Source organism: Lynx rufus, unplaced genomic scaffold (genome assembly GCF_022079265.1).
Source record: "Lynx rufus isolate CCGP_SWC_20201006 ecotype Redwood Valley unplaced genomic scaffold, mLynRuf1.p SCAF_9, whole genome shotgun sequence".
Classification (NCBI taxonomy): domain Eukaryota; kingdom Metazoa; phylum Chordata; class Mammalia; order Carnivora; family Felidae; genus Lynx; species Lynx rufus.
The window spans coordinates 106870155-106893829 of NW_025814897.1; the positions used below are offsets into that span (position 1 = coordinate 106870155).

The 23675-nt window shown below is 45.6% G+C and overlaps 2 protein-coding genes across 7 annotated transcripts; one reads left to right on the forward strand and one right to left on the reverse strand.

Moving 5' to 3' along the window:
* Positions 1-3277: 3277 nt before the first annotated feature.
* Positions 3278-13188, reverse strand: HNRNPUL2 (heterogeneous nuclear ribonucleoprotein U like 2). Of its 3 annotated transcripts, XM_047070920.1 has the most exons (14): positions 12620-13186; positions 10480-10615; positions 10112-10188; positions 9773-9912; positions 9378-9468; positions 9168-9280; positions 8445-8708; positions 8160-8282; positions 7658-7786; positions 6949-7117; positions 5063-5263; positions 3922-3995; positions 3559-3666; positions 3278-3443 (listed from the first exon to the last, which is right to left on the reverse strand). In XM_047070920.1, exons 1-14 carry the CDS (start codon positions 13158-13160, stop codon positions 3366-3368), a joined length of 2244 nt encoding a protein of 747 aa, XP_046926876.1. In that variant the 5' UTR covers positions 13161-13186; the 3' UTR covers positions 3278-3365. The 3 variants fall into 3 exon arrangements, with proteins under 3 accessions (XP_046926876.1, XP_046926877.1, XP_046926878.1); XM_047070921.1 differs by lacking the exons at positions 10112-10188; positions 10480-10615 and having other exon boundaries at positions 12620-13187; XM_047070922.1 differs by lacking the exons at positions 3278-3443; positions 3922-3995 and having other exon boundaries at positions 3573-3666; positions 12620-13188.
* A 1369-nt stretch (positions 13189-14557) lies between these two features.
* On the forward strand, positions 14558-21813 carry TTC9C (tetratricopeptide repeat domain 9C). Of its 4 annotated transcripts, XM_047071533.1 has the most exons (4): positions 14561-14719; positions 14854-15148; positions 18078-18260; positions 20401-21813. In XM_047071533.1, exons 1-4 carry the CDS (start codon positions 14663-14665, stop codon positions 20493-20495), a joined length of 630 nt encoding a protein of 209 aa, XP_046927489.1. In that variant the 5' UTR covers positions 14561-14662; the 3' UTR covers positions 20496-21813. The 4 variants fall into 4 exon arrangements, with proteins under 4 accessions (XP_046927491.1, XP_046927489.1, XP_046927490.1 ...); XM_047071535.1 differs by lacking the exon at positions 18078-18260 and having other exon boundaries at positions 14558-14719; XM_047071534.1 differs by having other exon boundaries at positions 14621-15148.
* The last annotated feature ends 1862 nt before the right edge of the window (positions 21814-23675 follow it).

A 23675-nucleotide genomic window follows, 5' to 3' on the forward strand; every position in this document is an offset into this window, starting at 1 on the left:
AATTAGCTCTAACACTGAAATCAAGGATAGCCTTTATATATACACAGCTGTAGGTCCCTGGGGTCTGAACATCTGTCTCGTACAGAGGGAGGAGACAGAGCAGGACCTGTATCTGTTACAGCACAACCATTTCCAAACTGGGGTTGTGAGCCTGTAGGCATCTCAGCCTTAATGAATCCTTGAACATGTATCAGAATTACAATTAGGATCAGTTAGTGCTAGTAATGCAGTGGTGCTTTTGTTAATTCAAGTGACATTCTTACTCCCCAAAATAAGCCCTATCTGACATCTTCCAAGGGACAGGAAGGCTTTTCCTAAGTGGCAACTAATCATTAATAAACTTACTTGGCTCCCAAATGGAACTGGCTTTACCTTGAACCTTAAGCATTTGAGTGGTTTTAGTACAGGCCAAATGGATCATGATTTATCATGTATTTTCTTCTACTCCAGTGGCCCAGGCGCTCAGAAGCAGGCACTAAGGAGGCTAACAATCATCAAGTGAATAGTAGAATCAGAAGGGAGTAAGAGCCACGCAAGAGGAAAGCCAGCCTTGGTTGGACCCCGTACGACTTGAGGAAGCAGCACCAGAAATCGGTCAATCCATCCCCCCCATGACACACTCCACCCCAGTCAGTGCAGCCACAGGAGATAGGGTGAATTCAATCCAAATGGTTATTTATTCTAAAACTGGAAGCTACGGTGCCTACATTTTTGCCAGGATGTAATGAGAACAGGGGAGGAAAAAGTTACAGATGTAAACAATGACACAGTTACATTTTTTTTTTTTTTTAAACGGTAAAACCCTTTTTTACTGGCCACTTCCAAGAATGCTTTACAGGTTGTGCAAAAACATTTACAGGCTCCATGTGGTGTTTGTTTTTCTCACAAGCATTTCCATCTACAACAACTACAAAAGACGTCTGATAAAACACTAAACAAGTCTTCTAAGGAAAACAAGGCTAGGGATCCCTCTTGGTAAATCCACATTTTCCCCGTAACATTTTTTTTTTCTTTTTTTTTTTTTTTTCACAATAAAAAGACAGAAACAAAACCCAGACATCTACAGTTGCTGCAAGGGATCTCTTGGGCTAAACCAACAAGGATGTGGCAGTTTCACTCTCCATCCATCAGAAAAACAGCGTTTTTGTTTTTTTTTTAAAGATGACTTTCTGGTGTCAAAAATTAACAGCAAGTACCTTCCCCTGACTCCCCCAACCCCCCAAATCGGCTTAAGCTCTTTGCCCCCCACCCCGGCCCTGAGGGCCTAGCACCCCCAAACCATGTGACTCTAAAAAGATACTATTCGCTGGAGGACTGAACATTTGAAAAGGGATGGCAACTTCTGCCTCAAAATTCAACTTACTGTTGTGACATAATCTGGCCCTAAGGGAATTTCTTTGGGCTCCAGTTTTTGCCTCCTTGCCTTGACACTACGAGCAAAGCTCTCTCAAACTCCCTTAACAATAAAAAGTGAGCGGGTTACAGAAAGGTTCATGCAATCACTTCACTCACTGCCTCACACAGATCCATGATGGCACCACAAGGAAGCAGGCGCCAAGAGAAAGGACATTGTTAGGAGCAAGCAAACTTCCTTCGTGCCAGCACCCCTCTTCCAGCCTCAGGGTCAGAGGTACTTGTAGGGCAGAAGGGTGTATCGGGCAGGGGGTGACCAGAGGACCAGATGTGGGCCTGCCTGCCTAGGGAAGGGCTGCATGGAGGTATCAGTGGAGGGAGGGAAAGGTCAAATCTCAGCACAGAATTTTCGGCAGAGAACTGCCCAGGGGAGGAAATGGACACATCGTCTGGTAAGTAACACAACGCTACCCTGGGTCTTCCCTCACTAGCAAGTGCTGCAATACATGGTGTGTGCAGAGTAAGTTCTAGGCTGACAGAATGCTGAGCAGGAAGATGAATGAAAACTGAAGCTGAATGTCGAAAGAGCATTCTCATGTCCCACCCATATTCTCGAGCCCAGCAACCTGAAGCTGTTCATCAAGAACTGGGAGGGGGTTGGTAAAGTTACAAACAAACACTATCCCAATAGAAGTCTCTCGGCGAGAGGCCTCTGTGGGGACATGCAGGGACAGCACCCCCAGACAAATCCTGTTTCAAGATGCTGGGAGGGGGCGCTCCCTCTCATGCACACATTACACGCACTCACATTCTCGCTCTTCCCCAAGTTCAGCAGCCCCACTCCGAGCTGCCTCCCACCCCCCCACCCCGCCCCCCCGCCCCCCTCCCTCCCCTTTCCTATTCACTCTCTACCTGTGTATCAAAAAAACCAGTAGGGCTCATGCCCTCCACACTGTATAAAATAGTTGCTATTCTCAGCACCTGGGCCTGGTAGCCCACACCACAGGATTCACCTATATACATCTCCTGCTGCAGTGAAAAGAATCCTGCTTCGTTTCTGTGTGAGCTGAAACCCTGAGAAACGCTCCTTCTCTCGCACTATAAGAGGACAGATGCTCTAACAGAGATGATTTCAGGGACTTCCCGCCTGTCTCAAGTTTGGAAGACAGAGTAGAGACTGGCAAGTCACAATCTTCAGGCTGAGGGCTTCGATGCCCTTCTCCCCCAGGAGTCTATGGAAACTCATTAACGGGTACATGGAGAGCGCCGGCTATTCTGCCCTGCAATCACGAACGGTCCCCGTGCCTCCTTGGCCTGGGAAGCCTCCAGAACGGAGCCGCCCGACGGGTGGTCTTCCAAGCCTCAGCCAAACAGCACGAGGCACGGGAAAGGGGAGACAGGGACGCTTTGGCCTCCCAGCCCACCAGACCGGATATCCCAAGAGGGAAAGGTCAGTAAAGAAAATACAAACGGTTAGTTGGTGCAAGTGATTGAGAAGAGCCAATCGTTTATTTTCACTGCCCCGGTCACAAGTGCTCCCTCTGTCCCCACTCCTGCCTGCTCCGGGGAGAGCGCCCTCATGGGCGTCCCCGCCCTCTCCGCACCACCTCCTCCGCTCTCCCTTCCTTGGCTGCCAGTCCAGCTGCCTTAGAATGTCAGAAGGGTGACATTTTTAGTTCTTTTCCTGTCCAACCGCAGGATACAGGACAGGCAGCCCTAAGTGCCGCTTTCTGCACAAATGTTTTTTGATTACAAATATCTAACTAGGTTTGAAATGTTTTATAGAATAAGACAATATTCTTTTCAACAAACTTTTAAAAAAAATGTACAGTTTTGTCGTTTCCACCTCCCCCCTCCCCTGCCCCTGCTTGCGCACCCTCCCCCCCACCGCCCCTCCCCGGCAGCTCAGCCCCACCCGAACAGCCCCTGTTTTCCTTGGTTGTGTTTTGGGGGGGTGCCTGGCACCCCTAGAGATTCAGCTTCATGGCTGACAGGAGAGCATGACAGGGGCTTCACCGATACCCTTGGTAACCGTAGTAGTTCCTGTAGTATCGGTCTCTGTCCTGGGGGTGGTAGTAGTAATTCTGCCACTAGAAGAGAGGGGAAACCCCATCACTCAGAGCCACAGCTGGCCAAGCACGGAGAGGCAGGACACTCATTCCTCTAGTCCTGCCACCCCCGCCCCCATCCCCAGAGGATACTCACATCCCGATTGTACTGTCTGTAATAGTCTCTGTATCTGTTGTACTCATAATCCCGCCCGTAGAATCGATCATAGTCTCCCCTGTATCGATCGTAGAAATTACGGTAACCCTGAGAAAGGAGAAGTGAAGACTGGTGGGCTTTGGGCGTCAGGATCCACTGCCATCCCGTTTTGAGTGAGACACACATCAGAGCTTGACATTATCAACAGGCTTAATCTTCCCAGAATAAATTCTTCCAGAGGAACACATTAAACGGGCAAAACCCTAAGCACTGAGAAAACAGCCCAAACCACTCTGCTCCCCCAAGCCAGTAGGAATGGCCATCACAACCCAGAGGGAGGAGCAGAAGGAGAGCTGCACTCACCCCTCTGTTTCCAGACTGCCCCCAGTACTGCTGCCCGTAGGCCCGGTTGTCGTAGCCTCGGCGCTGCCCGCCCACTGGAAGAGAAATGGAGAGCGCGCTCACACAGCTGGCATGGGGTCCTGGCTCCACGTCTGAGTGGAAATCAAAAAGTCGGAGCCAAAGGCAATTCTGGGGGAATAGGAAGCCTGTTTCTGTCAGGCTCACACGGTGGTAATTAAGGCACCAGCCAGGAGCTTTTTAAAGAATCTGAAGGGGGGGGGGGGTGGGCAGAGAAATAGAGACACAAGAAAACCAAGCCACCTTGCTTTGGAACCTGCCCAATTCCTGCAAAACATTTAAGATGGCAAAAGGATACATGGCAGAGTTAGAAACAGGAGTAAAAACTGCCATTCGTAGAATCACGGACTTTCAGTCTTGGAAGGGACCCCAGCTATCCTGTACCCCAGACCCATTATTTTATGCGAATGAAAAACAAAGTCTAAATAACAAGCTCCTTAGGGCAGAAACCTGGTATTCCCAGTGCCTGGCACACGGCAGACACTCAGAAGCTTTGTTGACTTACACACACACACACACACACACATTTTTAAGGTCAAGTGAATGCACACTGTGGGGTTAACTGACAAACTAGATAGACATGCAGGAGGGAAGTGAATTCTACTACTAGCTTAACTTACTTTGGAACCCCCCCAAATTACTGAATAATGCATTCACTTTCTGGTCTGCACAGCTGGCTTGATCCAACAGACAAAAGCAGCAAGAAAATTCGGGTTGGGAATCTAACCTCACTGCGTAAGTCCTGAGGACATACTGGAAAAGCGAAGCATGAGGTAAAGTGTGGGGCTCGTATTTAAGAATGAAAAAACACCTGCACGGGAAGCTTGCGCAAACGCTTTTCGAGGACACAAACATTTTTGTTGAAAAGTAACTCCCTTTTGCTGAAGGATTATGGAAGAAGTGCAAGAAGGTGGTTGGGGGGGGGGGGGGAAGGACACAGGAAGCATTTGCTCCTATAATATAGAAGGTACTTCCTCATTGTCTGGGACTGGACTTGGTTTCCTTAGCCTTTCCTTGTGGCTCCTGCCGTGCGCAGCACAAAGAACAGACTGAGGCAGGGGGCTGGCAGGTCCCCGGGACTCACCATAGCCTTGGCCTCGGCTTCGGTTCTGCCGGTTGCGCTTGTTTCGGTTGTTTCGGCGGTTTGTCCGCTTCTCGGAGGGGGGCAGCAGCTTCCTTGCCTCCTCCTTGTACTTAGTGACAATGGGCTGAGCTTCCTCCTTCTCCAGCTCCCCGTAGGTCACCTCATCCATATAGTCGCATTTTTCAGGCAGAGAGAAGTTGGCTGCAAGAGGAAGGGAGAAGCTTATGGGAGCTGAAAAGCGCATACACATGCAAGATCTCACCCCGAAAACCCCGCTGTAGGAAGAATGGGATTTTCTATGCACATGAAGGTGCTGGGTTCATACCCACTGGCTTATCAGAAGTTTCCTCTAAACTGTAACAGTCCCAAGCAAAGGGCTACTTGCAAATTAGATTTACCAGTTCTCAAGTGATCCATAATAAATTAACAGTGAATTGGGTGAAAGTTTCTTATCAGGACAGATGAAGGTAGCTAGAGGCTAAAAATAACTGAGGAAATTTTGGTGTTGGTTAGATAACATGCTAAGAGAGACTCCATGAGAAAGTGACCCAAACCAAAAAGCATTTACGCATCTATATGAGTAGAGCACAGGAGACAAGAGTACAAGCAGCCTCATTTACCACTTGTGCATGGTGGGCCAGCACATTAGCCAGTCTCTAGACATCAAGTTCTGAGGGTGAGTCTCAGTGGAATTCAGCTCTATGGGGCTCTCTTGACCCTTAGATGAATCCAGTCAGCCCTCAGTTTTATAAAACTGAACTAAATTCCTCCAAGGACCTGAATCAGTTATGGACTGGCATGGTTCATCCCGAGTCAACTTGGAGAATCCAGCTCTTAGATGTGTAACTAGCTCCCATGCCTGGGCATTATCAGAAGTTAAAGAGCCAGTAGCCGAGCAGACAGGTGGGATGACAGAAGCTAAAGGCAGCAAAGGGGGAAAAAAATCACACTCTAGAGGGAACAAGGGAACAGCAGGAAGTGGGATCCATCAAGATGGTTAATTCTGCCTCATGGAGATGCTGCTATAAGGCTTTGTATTATATTAAAAACTTCAGGCACACACCAAAAACCGAAACAAAAAAACAAGCCTAACGTGATATCAGAAATCAAGACATATTGGTAAGATTGTTCACTCCAAACTCCGCCCCCCCCTTAAGATATAAATTCAATGAAGACACAGCTTCATTTAATTCACTATTCCCCTATGCCTAAAAGAGTACTGGACAAACAGTGAACACCCTTGAAACTTTTACTAAATGAGTAATGGAATCAACAAAGCCTCGGCTTTGAGTTTTAATCACCCTGTGGTCAGTCACTACCTCACTTTTTGTGTCTTCTCTGGAATGAATCAAGGAGTTACTGCTGGGGCGCCTGGGTGGCTCAGTCGGTTGAGCGTCCGACTTCGGCTCAGGTCATGATCTCACAGCTCGTGAGTTCGAGCCCCGTGTCAGGCTCTGTACTAATAGCTCAGAGCCTGGAGCCTGCTTCTGCGTCTCCCTCTCTCTCTGCCCCTAACCCACTCGCATTCTGTCTCTGTCAAAAATAAATAAACATTAAAAAAATAAAAATAAAAAAAAAAAGGAGTTACCGCTTCTCCAGTTACTCTCCTCATTCATTTACCTACAAGTGCTTCCTTGATTTACTCTTAATTTACCATTAGTTTACTCTTTGGATTACCCTTTTATTTTTCAGGTAAGCCCTATGTCCCACACGGGACTCGAACTCATGACCCTGAGATCAAGAGATGCATGCTCTACCGACTGAGCCAGGTAGGTGCCGCCAGATTTACACTTTAGATGGGGAGAATCGCTCCAAGTGCTAAGAGGCCTTGGAAAGGTGTGCACTGACCAAGGACAGGCTCCCTAACTTGTGTAACATTAGCCCACCTTTCATCTCCAGCATTATAGACTCAGGCACATCATCTCCCTCCACTTCCTTCCTCAACTCCAGCCTCTTCTTCCAATCTTCCTCATTAGGAACAACCACCACCACTTTTCGACAGAAAGTCTTGAACAGCAACAGCTTCCGCCGTTGGCCAGAGTTGTACACGTTACACTAGGGACAGAAAGAACAACAGATGTTTCAGGAATAAAAATTACCACTCATGTTCACTTACTGAGCATCTTTTACAAGTGAAGCAAGAAATTAGGGGTCTTATAGACACAATTTCCTCTAATTCTTCAAACTCTATATGACAGGTATTACTCCGTTTTGCACATCAAAAAAACTGAGACTCAGAGACCAAGACTCGTCAAAGGCCACAAACCTAGTTAAGTGGTGGAGCCAGGAATCCACACAAGCTCCACCTCTGTTCCCATTGCCTCTATTATGTGTTTTATAGTCTGGTCCATATACTCTCTGGTAAAAACACAAATAAAAAGGTATCCCCGAATTCCAAAAACATTATGACTCAGTCATATAACACAACCACTCGGTCATACTTAGGGAACCTGTTTCTGATCCTTAATTCTGTCTCCCTCTACATACGCACCCCGCTTGGACTGTAAGCCGTTTTATCAGATTAAATAGATGCCAAATCTTTCATCTTTGGACCGTCTGTAAAATCAGGTTTCTTGCCAATGTTTTCAACAATACCTGATCAAGAATGAAGTTCCTCTTTGTCCGGGAAGCAATCTGGACCAGCTTACTAAGGCACTGGGAGGCTTGCTGAACTAAAAGGTCTCTGCTTTTGGGGTCCATCTCTGGCTCCTCAAGCCCCTTCATCTGATGAGTTCGAGAGGAAGTGAAGAGAAACACAAGAAGTTAAGCAGCAAGTTAAAACCCAAGAGTCACTGGTAAATGCCACCTCTTTTAATGCGATCAAAGCTATCATAGCTATTCATAGCATATCATTCCTATTCCTCAATGCTGTGAATGCATGCTGTCCACTCCCTAAGAGTCATTTCCATCTTGATCTGGATATGTTCCAGGTTTTATCTGCTTTGAGAAATCTGACAACACAGCAAAAAAAAAAAAAAAAAAAAAAAAAAAAAAAGCCCTAAACATATATTAAGACCAACTCCACCAGGAAAGGGTTATAGGCATTTACTTGGAACCTCCAGAGAAATACCACAGCTCACCTCTCCCAGCAACTCACCCTCATTTGACTGATCACAGTCTCAGCTCCCAGGACATTGTATCTTTTCTCAGGGTTTTCTTTTGCGTATTTTAGTGCCCACTGGGTCTTTCCAGATCCAGGCAGTCCAACCATCAGAATCACCTACAAGTAAACAGAACCAGGAATGCCATGAAAACTAAGTAAGGGTCAGGTTCATAAAGCCCAATTTAAGAACATCATCACCTGCCCAGTCAGGTGAAGCTTTAAGAAAAGTCTTCAAGCCAACCATTCCAAAGCATAAGTTTTGCACACCGTTTGGCATACCTCACACTGATCTATTGTCTTGGGAGGGACTGCAGTGCGCACACGCTCCTCGACAGGCACAGCATGGATGAACACAAACTCTTCCGGTGGTGGGAAGAAGGGCTCCTCCTTCTGACCAAAGTTTAATTCTACAACACAATTTTTGCAGAGGACATGGGGTAGGAGGGCCCGTTCTGCCAGGGATTCCTTGTTGATCCGGAATGCCACACCTAGGTCTTCTCCATTCTTGGAAAAGGAAAGTTCTACTTCTTCAGCCTCAAAATTCTACAGTGACAACAAACAAGAGCATTCAAGACCTTACAGGAGTTGAGACTGATTAAATCTTGCAATTTAACCTTTAAAAAAAAAAAAAACAACAAAACTCAGACTGCTAAACACAACTAAGCAAACAATACATCAAATGCATAGAAGAGTGGGGTGCCTGGGTGGCTCAGTCGGTTAAGCGTCTGACTTCGGCTCAGGTCATGATCTCGCGGTTTGTGAGTTCGAGCCCCACATCGGGCTCTGTGCTGACAGCTCAGAGCCTGGAGCCTGCTTCAGATTCTGTCTCTCTCCATCTCTCAGCCCCTCCCCTGCTCATGCTCTGTGTTTAACGTTAAGTAAACGTTAAAAGAAAGTTTTTTTTAAATGCATAGAAGACAGCAGCTGTTAGGAAGCAAGTTGAATTCCCAGTGCCCTCTACTCACTTCTCGCTAAGAATCCACAACTTTTAGGAGCACTTACAGCAAAGCAGCCAATAACATCATTCTCCCCAAAACTCTGGCCAAATTCCTCAAACTGCCCATTCTCTGCCTTGAGTCCTCGTCCATCGAAACCATAAGAGAATTCATCCTCACCTAGAACAGACAGCAAATTAGTTACCTATACCCAAATTTCCCACGGAATAAACGACACGGCAGCAAACACTAACGATTCAGTTAAAAAGAACGTTACCAAGCTGTGGACGGGAGAAATCAACAGACCATCCAACTCGAAGCAGAGAAACCTCTGTGCAGCCTTCTTTCATTGGGAGATTCTGGGTTACCTGGCCAAGTCAGAAAAGGAACTCTCAGATACTCTGACCAACTCAGGAGCAAAGTCTGAGCTGGAAAGACAAGACTTTTGTATCAACTGAAAACAACTGTCACAACTCAACATCAGAATACCAGCTATCAGTGAACTTAAAACCAAAGCCATGGGGGTCAATTTGTCGGTTACCGAAGCTAAGGTTATCATTCAAGTGTGGTGCCTTTTCTGCATTAATAAAATACTGGGGAGCAGGAACCAGTACGTAGCAGTCTAATAAATAATTTAATAAACAAATGGTCTTAATGAGCTGTATACACTACCTTGGCCTCAAAGCAGACTTTCCCCTTTGTCACACCATAAGTACTCCTTGCCCCAGACCAAAGGGTGGGGAACTTCTCTGAGAAAAGCGGCTGCCCTCCATAGCGGTCTTTGCTCACTTGAAAATGGAGATCCGAGGTATCTGTTAGAAAGAAACAATCTGTTTATTCCAAAGCCCAACACTTGAAAATCATCAACAGAACGCAAATCTACGCAGGTGTCAAGAACGGATACAAAGTCTCCTATTGCTAAATCTCTTAAAAATTGCAGGCCATGAAGTTTTAATCTCCAAAATCACTTTGGGTTGGTTGAAAACCCCAACCTGTCTGCCTTATACATACACGTGTCCAGGTTCACAAGAGTTTGATCCTCCTCCTCATCTTTTGCCTCTTCTTCAGGGGGTGGTGGAGACTTTGAGCTATAGGTATGAGAGAAAAGCAAATACGGTGTATCCAAAGCCCTCTTCTTTGAGGGGTGTCTGTATCAAGTCTTAAACTATCAGTGAATATAAAATTCCAGCAGACAGCTTCTATCAGCAAATGAGAAAAGAGCAACAGGAGCTTTCAGAGTGGATTCAATCTGAAACTTACGCCTAGAAAAACCTATTGCATTTTTAAGCCACCCCTCTTTCCATACTCTCCAATCAACATCAGGTAGATAACAAATCAGAGCAGACACCCCTTTCAATGAAGGGGACCATTTCCCTCACCGGCTGTGGTAAGCCTCCTCTCGGAATTCATAGTAAGCTCGGCCATGTTCATCCTTCTCATCCCGCTGTCTCTTTACCCCCCGCCGCTCACCATCTGAGCCTGCTGGTTTTGACTTTTCACTATCTTGGTCATCTCCTACAAAAAGGAGGGAAAGAAAATCAGTTTTCATCTTGGAGCACAGAATAAGCTCAGAACCAATAGAAACTAAAGGGGCTGAGTAGCTGTCTAATCAGAATAGCCAGGTTCTTCCCACTGCATCCACAGAACGTTTTATTTCCAAAGATCATCTTCCTGTCACTGGCTGATTATTTCATAAGAAAGAAATGAAAAGAAAAGAAAAGAAAAGAAAAGAAAAGAAAAGAAAAGAAAAGAAAAGAAAAGAGAATGGAAAAGAAAAGAAAAGGATGGACATTATGGGCTAATTACAGTCAAGCAGTAGATAAAAATTGGACAATTTTTGCATTCTAAATTTATCTGCTTAAATCAGGTCAAACTTGCAGATTTTCCCACCAATATGACGTTTAAAAAAATCCTCTAAGTCTTTAAAGAATTTCATAGGTTAATTTAATTTTGACTCTTGATTGTCAGGTTTGGATGTAAACTAGGCACTTAATACACATTTTCCAACATTTTCCCACAGCTTCATGATACAGAAGCCTGAGCGTATGTGTCTTTTTTAAAGAGTTTGCCTTTCCAGCTTTACAATGCACCGCCATCCACAGCTTTTACTTGTACAGCAAACAGACTCAGGTGCATATTCACAGCTGTATTTCTATCATGGAATTTTTTTTTTTTAACTGAAGGTTGCCAAGAGCAAACCATTAAGTCACAAGAGACCCATAAATAATACTGCATCTTTACTGCACATAATTTGGGGTAGAAAGGTGTTGTCGTATATTTAGCAACATTCTCTGCAAGAGGGAAAAAAACTGGAATTTTTCTTCAAGCTTTTGTAGTTTGCAACATTAAGGTTTTTAACAATAATTTCCTTAAAGCGGTCCTTTATCCCTCAACCTTTTTTATCTTCTATTTGGGATACACACGAAGTCAAAGGTTATGTAATGGGATTTTTGTTCCAGGACACAGAACAAACAATCTGCAACTTGCATGTGACTGTCTTAGAAAGGGTTCCAATTATACCATGATTACTAATAGCAGCCTAAAAAAATGTATTGTAAGAATTAAGGCACCCCACTACACAGCAAGACTTGGAAGCACCTCTAGTTTTCCTGCCTACTCTGACAGATAACTACGGATTTGGTCTAACCATCCAATCACTTCAAAAGAAGAGAGAGGTCACTAACTCCCTGGACAACTCTACACACTCTCTTCCACGAGGTTATTCCGTGAACCCACCAACACCTCAATGGTTCCAATTCAGGAAGTCAGGGACCTAGAATTTAAAAATGCTTTAAGTGCACAGCCAATCCACAAATTTGTCCATCGGCAGACTCAGTGGAAAAATTCAAACTTAATCATAAGACTTCAAGCAAGGTAAAACATCTAGCCAACTGGTGTTAACTAACTTACTCTAAACGCACTAGATTAAGACTTTCCCTTCACTAGTTAACTATTAAACTCCACACCCTCAAACCACAGGCTGCTAAAGCAGGAGCAAGGTTAGATTTTCAGACTCACTGTGTGGCTCAAGCGCCAGTAATGTGATGGAGCGGACTTTGGCGAACTTAGCCTATTGCTTAATATTTTCAAGGCGGAAATACCAATAGGTAACCCAAAGGCCAAAGCCTCCAACAGCCCTGTCTGGCTGTCCCTGCAATAGCCAATTTCTCATCGCATTCCCGCTTTAGGAAAAGATAACCAATACGGCGGGAGACTGCTCCACAGGTAGCTCACAAGCAGTTCGCATGCAAAATCGCTCACTTCCATCCACCACCACCAAGGAACCAAGTTAGGCAGGAAGCTCCCTCTTGCAGAGAGGGGGGCCGCCAGAGGCAGTCAAACCCTCCAGAAAGGTGGGTAGAGAATGAAAGCCACCTCCCCTGGGGAGAGAGTCCCACCAAAAGGCGATGGGAATCTTGCGCTTTCGGGCAAACGAGAACAAGGAAACGGACCCCGCGGTGCATGGCTGACTGCTGGGTCGGGGCAGTTTGGAGCCGGGCTCCGCTACCAGCTCCTCACCCTGTTCCTCTGCGGCCTTGTCACCCGGAGCTTCGGATCCTGGTGTCTCGTCCCCGCTCCGCTCCTCCGGCTCGTCTTCCTCCCCCTTGCCGGTGCCCTGCTCTTCGCCACCATTTACCCCACCTGACCCGGCCGTGGCCTCCTCTGCCGGCTTCTCGGAAGCATCGGGCTCGGCCGCGGCCTCCATGGCTGCCGCCTCCGGGGGCTCCGGCGGCGGCTGCGCGGCCTGGCCCGAGGCCTGGGCAGGAGGTGGCTCTTCGTCCTCGTCCTCAAGCAGCGCCTCCTCGTCCTCCTCCTCCTCTTCTTCGTCCTCCTCCTCGTCCCCGCCCGGGCCACCGCCCGACGCGGCCACAGGCCGAGGCTCCGCCTTGCAGGCCCCGCCGGGCCCGGCCCCGCCACCGCCGGCCTCGTCCTCGAGCATCTCGGCGTCCAGCGCCTCCTGCAGCCGCTGCGCCAGATCCACCTTGAGGCCGCGCGAGTCCAGGCCCCGCCGCTGCAGCTCAGACCGCAGCTCGGTCACTTTCAGCCGCTTCACCTCCATCGCCACCGCCGCCTCCTCCGCCTCCCGCCGCCTCCTCCCCTGCGAACCGTCGACCGAGCCCGACCGCGCAGGCGCCGCCGCCGCCCGCCTCCGCCTCACGCGCCAGCACTGAGCCCGCGCGAGCGAGCGCACGCACGTACGCACGCAGGCACGAAGGCCGCGCGCAGCCTCCGCTACGTAGTGTTTGTTTCTCCCTCTCCTCCCCTCCCCCTTTCGGCTCACTGAGCCCAAAACAACGCAGCAGGGAACAGCTTTCCTTCCTGCCCCCTCGGTTCCCCTGCCGCGGGCGGGCGCGCGCCGAGGACGACCGATTTCCCTCCCCTTACCTCCCGCCCCCTCTCACCCCTGGGCCAATCGCCGCCAGTGATTCCACCGCGCAGCCGCACCGGAGCCGGAGACGGGAAGGACTGGCTACGGCTCAAGTGCCTCGTAGCACGGCGGCGTGTGCGCGCCCGCCTTCCGTACTTCCAGCCATGGGCTCTGCGCAGACGCCCGGAGCTCCCTTCCTACACGCCCCTCCCACCCCGTCACCACCCTTACTCCCGTCTGGCTTCCGATCGAGATGTCGTCTAAAGTCTTGCTTGCTAGTCTTTCTTCCCTACTGCCTATACGTCCCCCAGCTTCTTGAGAGTTAAAAAAAAAAAAAAAGCCCAGGAGGGATGCTGTAGCGACTTGAAAACCGCCTAGCAATTGTCTGTTTAGTAAACAAAGGGCTTCCTCAAACTAAGGAATACAGTGACACCCTCCCCCCCACCCCGGCCCTCTTCTCTGAATCCTTTAACTTCTCTACCCAGCAACAGACGCCCGGACCTCGCCTTTTAGCTTTCTTATTGGCCAACTTGAATCGTCATCTGCAATTCTGATTGGTCATCCGTCATCGGCCGGATTCTTCCAATTGGCGAAACTGACGGGAGATTTCCCCGCCGCCCCCCCTCCCCCGCCCCGGGTTGATCTGCAGGGGGCTGTAGAGGCGGGGTCGCTTCTGCGGGATTATTTTTCCGGGGCCGCTTTTGATTGGACGGTGTGGCGCATTGCGCGCGACCCTTCAGATACCAAACTGCCGAGACGTTGGTCCCGGTCGTCTAAGTGCTTCCGCCCGTAAACCGAAGCCGAGGGGGAGACTTCCGTGCTTGGGTATTTGCAGAGGGCGAGGGGTTGGCCGCGGAGCTTGGTGGGCTTGTAACTGAGCTGCTCTGCGGCCGCGCCAGCTTAAGGCTGTGAGTTGGTTGCACAAGCCACATTCAGCTCGGTCCCCAGCTTCTGATACCGACATAAACAAATGCTTATTTAATACGCGCAAAAAAAAGACCAGGAGTGGTGGCAAGCCCCGTAGACCTCTTTTAGCAGTCGTCCCCGCCTATTCCCTTCCACTTCCGGGTCAAGAAGGTGTGTCCAAGAGAAAGGAGGAAGCAAATTCCGCCGGCATTCCCACGCCTGCCACAGTTCCTTAGTCCGGCCCTTCCTTTTTCGGGAGGGTTTCTTCACCCCGGAGTCTCCTCTTTATGAAATCACTTAATCTCTGGCTTTGCTGTTCCCACATCCTCTCCCTGATTAGTCCTGTACGTTTAAAGATTGAAAATTACTACAGAGAAGAGACTAGTAAAACTCATTCCCGGGGGGCGTCTTGGAGAAGACTAATTTCCTGCCTTCTTAAATCGGCTATCTAAATCAGTTGTTTTGCTCCCATCTCCAGAGCTTCAATTGCTCTTTCGCGTCCCAATTCCACAAGAGCTCTGGGCGACAAAGAGTTATGGAGAGGCGACTGCAGGAGGCTCAACTGTACAAGGAGAAAGGGAACCAACGTTACCGAGAAGGGAAGTACCGAGATGCTGTAAGTAGGTACCATCGAGCTCTGCTTCAGCTGCGGGGTCTGGATCCAAGTCTGCCCTCCCCGATACCTAATCTAGGACCTCAGGGCCCGGCCCTCACACCTGAACAAGAGAACATACTGCACACCACCCAGACAGACTGCTACAACAATCTAGCTGGTAAGAACAGGGCTGAAGGGTGGGTAGAGTATCAGGGCAGGCACATGAAAATCTGTGAACATTAGGGAAAAGCACGGGTGTGCTTTTCTGCTGTCATGTACTTATTCTGCCATGAATCGAAATACATTTCCAATCTATGGGCCTCTAAATGAGTTTCTATAGAGCCATGCTTCTCAAACTTAACCTGGAGAGTTGGTTAACTCAGCCCCACCCCTAGAGATTCCGATTCAAGGGAGCTGAGTGGGAGAGGCACTACCGATTTGCATTTCTAACAAATTTCCAGGTGATGCTGATAGGTTTAGGGAATTTTGCACGCTCTAGAAAAAACACTGAACTTATGTTTAGGGCATTGTTTCTTTAATATTTATAATAGAGGAAAGAAGGCATTTGCTCCAGCGGGTGGTGTGAGACATTATTAGATGTTTGGACAGCTTTTCTTCGTTTTTCTCCTTCCTTTAAATCAGTTCTTGGATAACTAGGATCTCCCATCTCCATATGAACTTGGGTGAAGAGATGGATGCCAGAATCTGTATCACTAGGATTGATCTACTAAAAGAAAGGAGACTTCGTATAGGTCTGTTCTATGGCAGGCAAAATAATCATGGAGCTAATTAAATTATTTTGGAGTATATTAAAGCATTCTAATGACCCCAGCTGAGGCTATGGAAATTATTAGGGTTAGTTTTTATACTTCGTAATGGTTGTTTAAAAGTGATTTTTTTTTTTTTTTTTTTTTTTTTTTTTTTTTTACTACAGTAGTTTTCCGCTATGGTTTGGTGAAAATCTAGCTTTTTTACAGTGTGAGTCCAGTGCTACTCTCAGATTCAGGTAACAATAGTAATTATGGTAGCTAATGTTTCAATTCATTAAGTTCAATTACTTATTGGGTACTAAAGATATAGGAGTATAATAAGGTAAAGAGTGCTGCACTCTTGGAACATATATTCAAGTAAGGAAGATGGACAATTAACAAAGGTAACATACATATTATATTGGAAGATGGCAAGTGCTGTGGAAAGGAATAAAGCAGATGGGCACAGTGAGTGCCACAGGCATGGGAATGTTCCCTTTTAAAGAGAGTGATCAGCCAGTGTCTTCACTCTCCAGGTGGACCTGAAGTCAAAGCCTATGGCTTAGCCATCCACAGAGCGTCCACTTGGGAGTGCTTGGGAGATGCTCCATAAAGAACTTACTGGATTAGCCATTTTCACTTATTGAGTGCCTGTAACACGTGGGGCAGTTTATGTACAATATCTCTCATCTTCAAATTCTAGAAGATACTTGTGATTATCCCCATTTTACCGATAAGGTAATGAGATCGGCTCGCTGCCGAAAATCCTCCAATGGCATTTCATTAGACTTAGGGAAAAAACCCAAACTCTGACCCTAACCTTCAGGGCCTCACATGGTCTGGCTCCTCCAATACACGGAATTTGCGAAACACATTTCTACCTTCCAGCTTTATAGAATTTCTTCTTTCTCAGCTAGAATGCCCCGTCCCTTGAATGACCCTTGTCATTCAGATCTTGGGTCAAAAGTCACTTCGAGAGGCTTCTGTAATCAAGCGTGACTCTGGCTTCATTCACTTCATCCCAATACAGTTCTGTTTTTTTGGTTTTTTGGTTTTTTGTTTTTTTCAAAGCAATTTAGAAAATCCATTTGTTTATTTTGTACTCCTTCTACTTGGGGACTAGGATGCGAGTCTTGTCTTGTTCCTCTTACCCACTGCTCCTAGCTCTCCCTAGCCTGTGGTCGGTGCTGCAGAACCAGTTGTCAGATAATGAATGAAGCTACAGTAATGGGTTAGTTGAGTATAAACCATATGACCACTTGGTGGGGATGTTGTAGAAGGGATGCAGACATAAGCCCAGGCCCTTTAATGTCCTCGGAAGCCCTGATTCTCCTTTCTTCTCAGCACCATGATTAAATAATACTATGTTTAATTCCTACACTCATGAAATAGGGAGCACGTTTCCCTTCTTAATTATAGAAAGGCTGAGCATTGTCTCCTAAACAGATTTGGATTTCAAAGCCCCATTATGTAATCCAAGGGAATAGTGAAGTAATATATCATCATTTTTAATGATGGGGACGCCTAGGTGGCTTAGTTGGTTGGGCGTCTGACTTTGGCTCAGGTCATGATCTTGCAGTCTGTGGGTTCGCGCCCTGCGTTAGGCTCTGTGCTGACAGCTCAGAGCCTGGAGCCTGCTTCGGATTCTGTGTCTCCCTCTCTCTCTGCCCCTCCCCTGCTCATGCTCTGTCTCTCTCTGTCTCAAAAATAAATAAAAACATTAAAAAAAATTTTTTTTTTAAATGACGATTTGGGAATTAGAGAGTCCTTGGTTCAAATTTCTTATTCCACCCAGAAGCTGTAGGATCTTCGACAAGTTCCTTTACGTCTCTGAGCCTTGATTTCTTTGTCCACTAAATGGAGATAGTAACACTTAACCAATTTCGTAGCGTGGATGAGAAGATTAAATGAGATAAAGCACAAAGCACCGTGCTGCTATTTCCTCACACAATTGATGGCAGCCATTGTTTGTAAAGCTGCAGTGTGATAATTGTGGTTAGATGGAGGGCTCAAGATGGAGAGCCTTGGGTAGAAGAGAAACAGAGAAGAAGAATTTTAAATAAATTTTAAAATATGTTCCTGTCAGTTTTATAGCTGGGCCTAACCCACCAGTGGGCACATAATAAGCGTTCAGTAGATATTAAAGTTGATTAGAAGGCATGTAAAGCTTTTGTTCACTGTTGCATCCCCAGTGCCTAGAAGAAAGTCTGGCACGTGGTAGACCTTTGGATGTATTAGTTGGGTGAGTGAATGTTGTTGGTATTGTCCTCTGTTTGATGCAGCCTTGAGTTGGCCACTAGAACTTCATGTAATAAGTCCCTCTTTGCTCTTCTGTCTTCTTTTCATTTGGCCTGTTAGCCTGTCTCCTTCAGATGGAGCCAGTAAACTACGAACGAGTGAAAGAATACAGTCAGAAAGTCCTGGAACGACAGCCTGATAATGCCAAGGCCTTGTATCGGGCTGGAGTGGCCTTTTTTCATCTGCAGGACTATGACCAGGCTCAGCACTACCTCCTGGCTGCTGTCAATAGGCAGCCAAAAGGTGAGAGAGAAGGGGACCGAAGTGGTAAGGACAAAGGAAATTGTCTTGCTGAGGTGGTATCGGTGGAAGGGGGGATTTATTTTCCTTTTTTCAATTTACTGAATTTTTAAAAAGTTTATTTATTTTGCGAGAGAGCGAGCGAGCACATGCATGCACACGAACAGGGTACAGGGCAGAGAGAGGGGGAAGGAGAAGGAGAATCCCAAGCGGGCCCCATGCTGTTAGCGCAGAGCTCGATGCGGGGCTCGATCTCATGAACTGTGAGATGATGACCTGAGCCAAAATCAAGAGCCGGGTGCTTAACTGACTGAGCCACCCAGGCGCCCCTTGAAATTTTTTCGACTAGGTAATAATATATTCATATAGTTCAAAATTCAAAAAGTCTGAAGAGGTGTTTGAGAAACTGGCCTTCTTCTATTCCTGTATTCTTGCCTCCACAAGAAAGCAATATTATACACCCTCCAGAAGTATTATGCTTCAACAGGCATACACACCATCTCCCTTCCTTCCCCCGGTGAAAGAGATTGTAAAGCATTGTTTTTCAAGTTTCTGTTCTGAGATTGTAACTGAAATAGGATCTGTATTCCAATCAATATACCTGCTGATCCTCCTTTCTGCCAGTTCCCTAGCTGGGTCTGGCCTTTGCTTTAGCTATCATTTTATTCTTTTAGCTCCGCTAAGCGCAGGTATGACCCAGAAAAGGGGCAGGCCTACCTAGAGAGAATTTGAGACTTGGTACTTGTTTCCAAGGCAGAGATACCGCGAAGCGGATAACAGACTCACTCCTGTGTTGGTGGTTCAGCACTGAAAATTATCTCCCATTTTGCATTCTGGCTCAGAGTGGCTACTAGATGCTAGAGGTAGAGGGTCCCCCAGGGTAACGATGCAACAAAAATTCTCTAAATGATTGGGGGAGGGGGAGACACCTGGCTAGCTCAGTCGGTGGAGCAGGTGACTCTTGATCTCAGGGATGTGGGTTTCGAGCCCCCATGGTGGGTGTAGAGATTACTTAAAAATAAAACCTTTAAAATCTTTAAAATCAAAATGAAACAAATGAATGGGAAAGCCACTGTGAATTAATAAAGACATAAAACATGAGGCATTTGTTCGTGTCTCTTACCTTCAAGTACATAGATGAACTGCACCCATGTAGAGTATTTTAGAGGCTCTGCTGTAACAATAACTGTTTCTTCAAGCTCTTTTTCATTATCAGATTAAGAACCAGCCAGCCCTGACTGTACAGAGATTTTTCTCCCTGGACAGAGATTTTTTTTTTTTTTAATTCAAAGTGGTATTAATGAATGAGATTGTTGCAAAGAATAGTTGTGATCTATTCAGATCTTAGAAAGATTTTTAAAATCAGAAGTATGTGTGGGGTTGGGGAGATGGCAGCAGGGTAGGACGACCCTAGGCTCGCCTCGTCCCACGAATGCAGCTAGAGAACTATCAAATCATCCTTAATACCCCAGAAATCAACCTGAGGCCTGGCAGAACAAACCCCGCAACTAAAGATAGAGAAGAGGTCACATCGAAGAAGGGCCAAAATAGCATTTAAAGTCATATACCCATGCTTATGTGTATTTCTTCACAGGAAGATTCCTGGACTTTGGAGAGTAAAAAATACTCTGCATGTTTTATAGATAGGAACAAACTTATTTTCCCAGAGAATATATTTATTCTGATACTTACAGAATCAGTAATAAGTAAGCTCAAATGATTCCAGATTCAGAAATCTGGTTCTCCTCAAACCCACTTTCTATAGGAAGTCCTTTGAAAGATTGGAGTCTTGATTCAAAATAATAGTGCTGGTTTTTATCGTTTATTTGGAATGTCCTTTGCGGTTATCTCTGATCTATTTTTGTAAAATAACCTCATCCCTAAAGTGGGGGGTAAAAATGCTAACTTGCTTAAACCAGTGACAATAACTTGGTATTTTCCCTAAGTATTCATAATCAGTATGTTTGTTTTGAACGTTTTAAAGGGACTTGTTTATTATTTTTATCCACGCCTAAAAAATATCTGACTCTATAAAAGTCAGAAGTTGTGGCGGGGAAAGAAGTGTGTGAACAATCCTTTCCTACCACAAGGTGTGATCATGTTCTAACTGTGTCTCTAATTGCCTCCTTTGCCCTATTCTAAGACGCCAATGTCCGGCGGTACCTCCAGCTAACTCAGTCGGAACTCAGTAGCTACCATCAGAAGGAGAAGCAGCTGTACCTGGGCATGTTTGGTTAACAAAGAAGAAAGACGCTCCTCTACTTGAACTTAGGTGAACCATTAAAGACCCATCGAGGGGAAACCTGAGCCTCAGCAAGAGAAATTAACCCCATACCTCTGACCCACGTGGATTTCTGTTTTCTTTCTAGCTCTGCACAAACTCTCTGGCACTTAAGCAGGCTGTGTCTTTTTTTTGCCTGTCCATCTACGTATTTGTATAGCTTTCCATACGTGATATTCTTGGAGATGTTTGCTTTGAGAAATACAATCAGCTATATGTGAAATAATCCTGTCTATGGCATAGATTTTAACGATAGATGTTGTTAGATGTGTCCATATACAGAGGAAAAAGCTCATAAGGATGAAATCATGATCACAAAGTTTTTTCTTTGGTTCCTCAGCTTCCCAAAGCCAAAGTTACATAGGCCACAACCCGGGAAATATATTTTTTTGTGAAAATAGACAATTACAAGTCGGACCCACATGACTTAAACGACTTGAAATTAACCATTTTGATTAAATCAAATTCCTTATGTACATTCAGACCTCCCCCCCACAAAAGTATCTGGTTCCTATTTTTTCTGGTGATAATTTCTAGTCCCTGGTATTGTTCATACTCAGATCATTCATACAATATGCTTATTTATTTTTTTCATTAAACTCTTCTATCTTAAAACCTTGAGTCAAGCATTTAAGTATTTAATAATTCTTAAGCCTCGTGCCAAAAAACCCCCCAAAACCTAAGTAAACATTTTCTTTTTTAACAGGTACATATCTATAGTATGCTCATTTCTCTAAAAAAAAGGGTGGGGCGGAGTGGACAGGTTGCTGTGTCTTCTTGAAACAATACCATGAAAGAGCAGGATAAAAACATCAGTCTGTTCTTTCTTTCCCCGTCACCTTGTATTATGCAAAAGCTCAGTTCCTTACAGAGGAGGGAAATGAGGAAGAGTTCTCCTTCCCTAGTGCTTAAGCTCCCCATGGAACTTTCTGGAAGTTTTGTCAGTGCAGGCTGTGGACCTGGTACAGTCATGTCTCCGTAGGAGGTTCCATCAACCAGGAGATCCTTTGCCATTTTGTGCGCTTGTTGTGAATAATGTTCGCAATGTATACTGCCTCTACCTTTATGAGTAGAGGTAGTAAGCATGTGTCACTAGCCATTACATAAGGACAGATTTCAGAAAGAACAATAAAAACAATCCCAAGTCCTCTGTATTGCCAAGTGTGCATGAGTTTTCCATTTATCAGTAATGCCCCCTCCCAATGAGCCAGGCTCCGCCGTGTCTCCCATACCCCTTAAATAATACAACTTACAATAAAAAGCTTTTCTACCAAATAATCTTGTGAGTCTAAGGACAGAACTAACAAAAATAGAATATTTCATTCCTTTCCCAAGCTGCTTACATTTCTAAGCCTAGGTTGTTGACAAAATTATGTCATGGTTGCATGTTTGCTTTGGGCAAGTTTTGCTGATTTTCTTCTCTTTTTTTTTTTTTTTTCCCCCAAAGACTAAGCTATCTTCTGCATCAATGAGGAAAAAATAAAACTGATAATTCAAAAATTGTATTTTAGATCAGGCAGTATTCCTTCATTTGTATGTAGATAATGGACTGACCTATATTTTATTTCCTGAGTTTGAGCCTACTCCCTTGCAATTAAAAAAAAAAAAAAGCATTTAAAAATTAAAAAAAATAACAAAATAAAACATATTCTAGGAATGTATTGCACTGATCCTTTTATTAGCACTGTTAAGAGACAAAGTGGTCAGGCTTGCATTTCATTCTTCATTTTGAAGGCCAGCTTCCAATGGAGATGTTAATGAACAGGAAAGTGGACAAAGATAGGCAGCCAGATGTGGGTGTGGAGGAGGTCTGGCAAGCCCACATGCTGAAGGAAACAGCCAGAGGGCACCTAAATGTCAGTACTCAGAAGTTTCTGGAGGAGGAGGGTGCTCACCTTACCAGTCCTTAATGGATTCCATGCAGAATTTCAGGGTGTGATTGAAGAGAAAGCATTGTAGATGTGAAGGTCCATACTTTGGCACATAACGGACAGTTGAGAGCAGTGTCTCCCGAACTCCTACCCACTACGTTTACAATTTTGCCAAAACCACATACTACCTATACTATTGTTTTCAATATTTTATTTAAATATATATTTTTAAAGAAAACTTGGGACAGAAGAACATGTTAATGATACCAAGGGGGTTTACTCAGCAAACTGTAGACTGTGAAACTGGGAAGACAAGTAACCCAGTTCCTTCAATAAATAAATTACAGGGAAAAGGAGAGAGGCACTTACAGATTAAAAGAGGCTTTGGGGTACCTTGTTGAGTGACTCTTGATTGTGTATCAGCTCATGATCCCAGGGTCATGAGATCAAGCCCCATGTCAGCCTCTGTACTAAGCATGGAGCCTGCTTAAGATTCTCACTCCTGGGGTGCCTGGGTGGCTCAGTCGGTTGAGTGTGGGACTCTTGATTTCAGCTCAGGTCATACTCAGTTTCTGGGATCGAGTCCCATGTAGGGCTCTGCCACTAACAGCATGCAGCCTGCTTGAGATTCTCCCACTCTCTCTGCCCCTCCCCTGCTCATGTGCACGTTCTTACACTCTCAAAATAAATAAACTTAAAAAAAAAAAAAGATTTTCTCTCTCACTGTCCCTCTCCCCCCACTACCGCTTCTGTGCGCACTTACTCTCTCTAAAATTAAAAACCAAAACAAGGCTTAAGGGGCATCTGGCTGGCTCAGTCAGAAAGGCATGTGACTCTTGACCTTGGGGTCGCGAGTTCAAGCCCCACGTTAGGTGTAGAAATTACTTAAAAATGAAAATCTTAGGTGCCTGGGTGGCTCAGTTGGTTAAGCATCCAAGTCGATTTTGGCTCAAGTCACGATTTCATGGTTCGTGAGCTGGAGCCCTGAGTCAGGCTCCGCACTGAGTATGGAGCCTGCTTGGAATTCTCTCATTCCTCTGCCCCTCGCACACACACACACATTTTCTTCCTCTCAAAATAAACTGAATAAACTTAAAAAAACAAAAACAAAGAAGAAAAACCTTTAAAAAGAATATTGAAATAAATTTTTTAAAAAAGGCTTAAGAGACATCAAATAAATGTGACTCTACTTTGGATTGTGGTTTGAAAACAAAACAAAGTTTATGAGATGGGGCGCCTGACTGGCTCAGTTGTTGGAGTGTATGA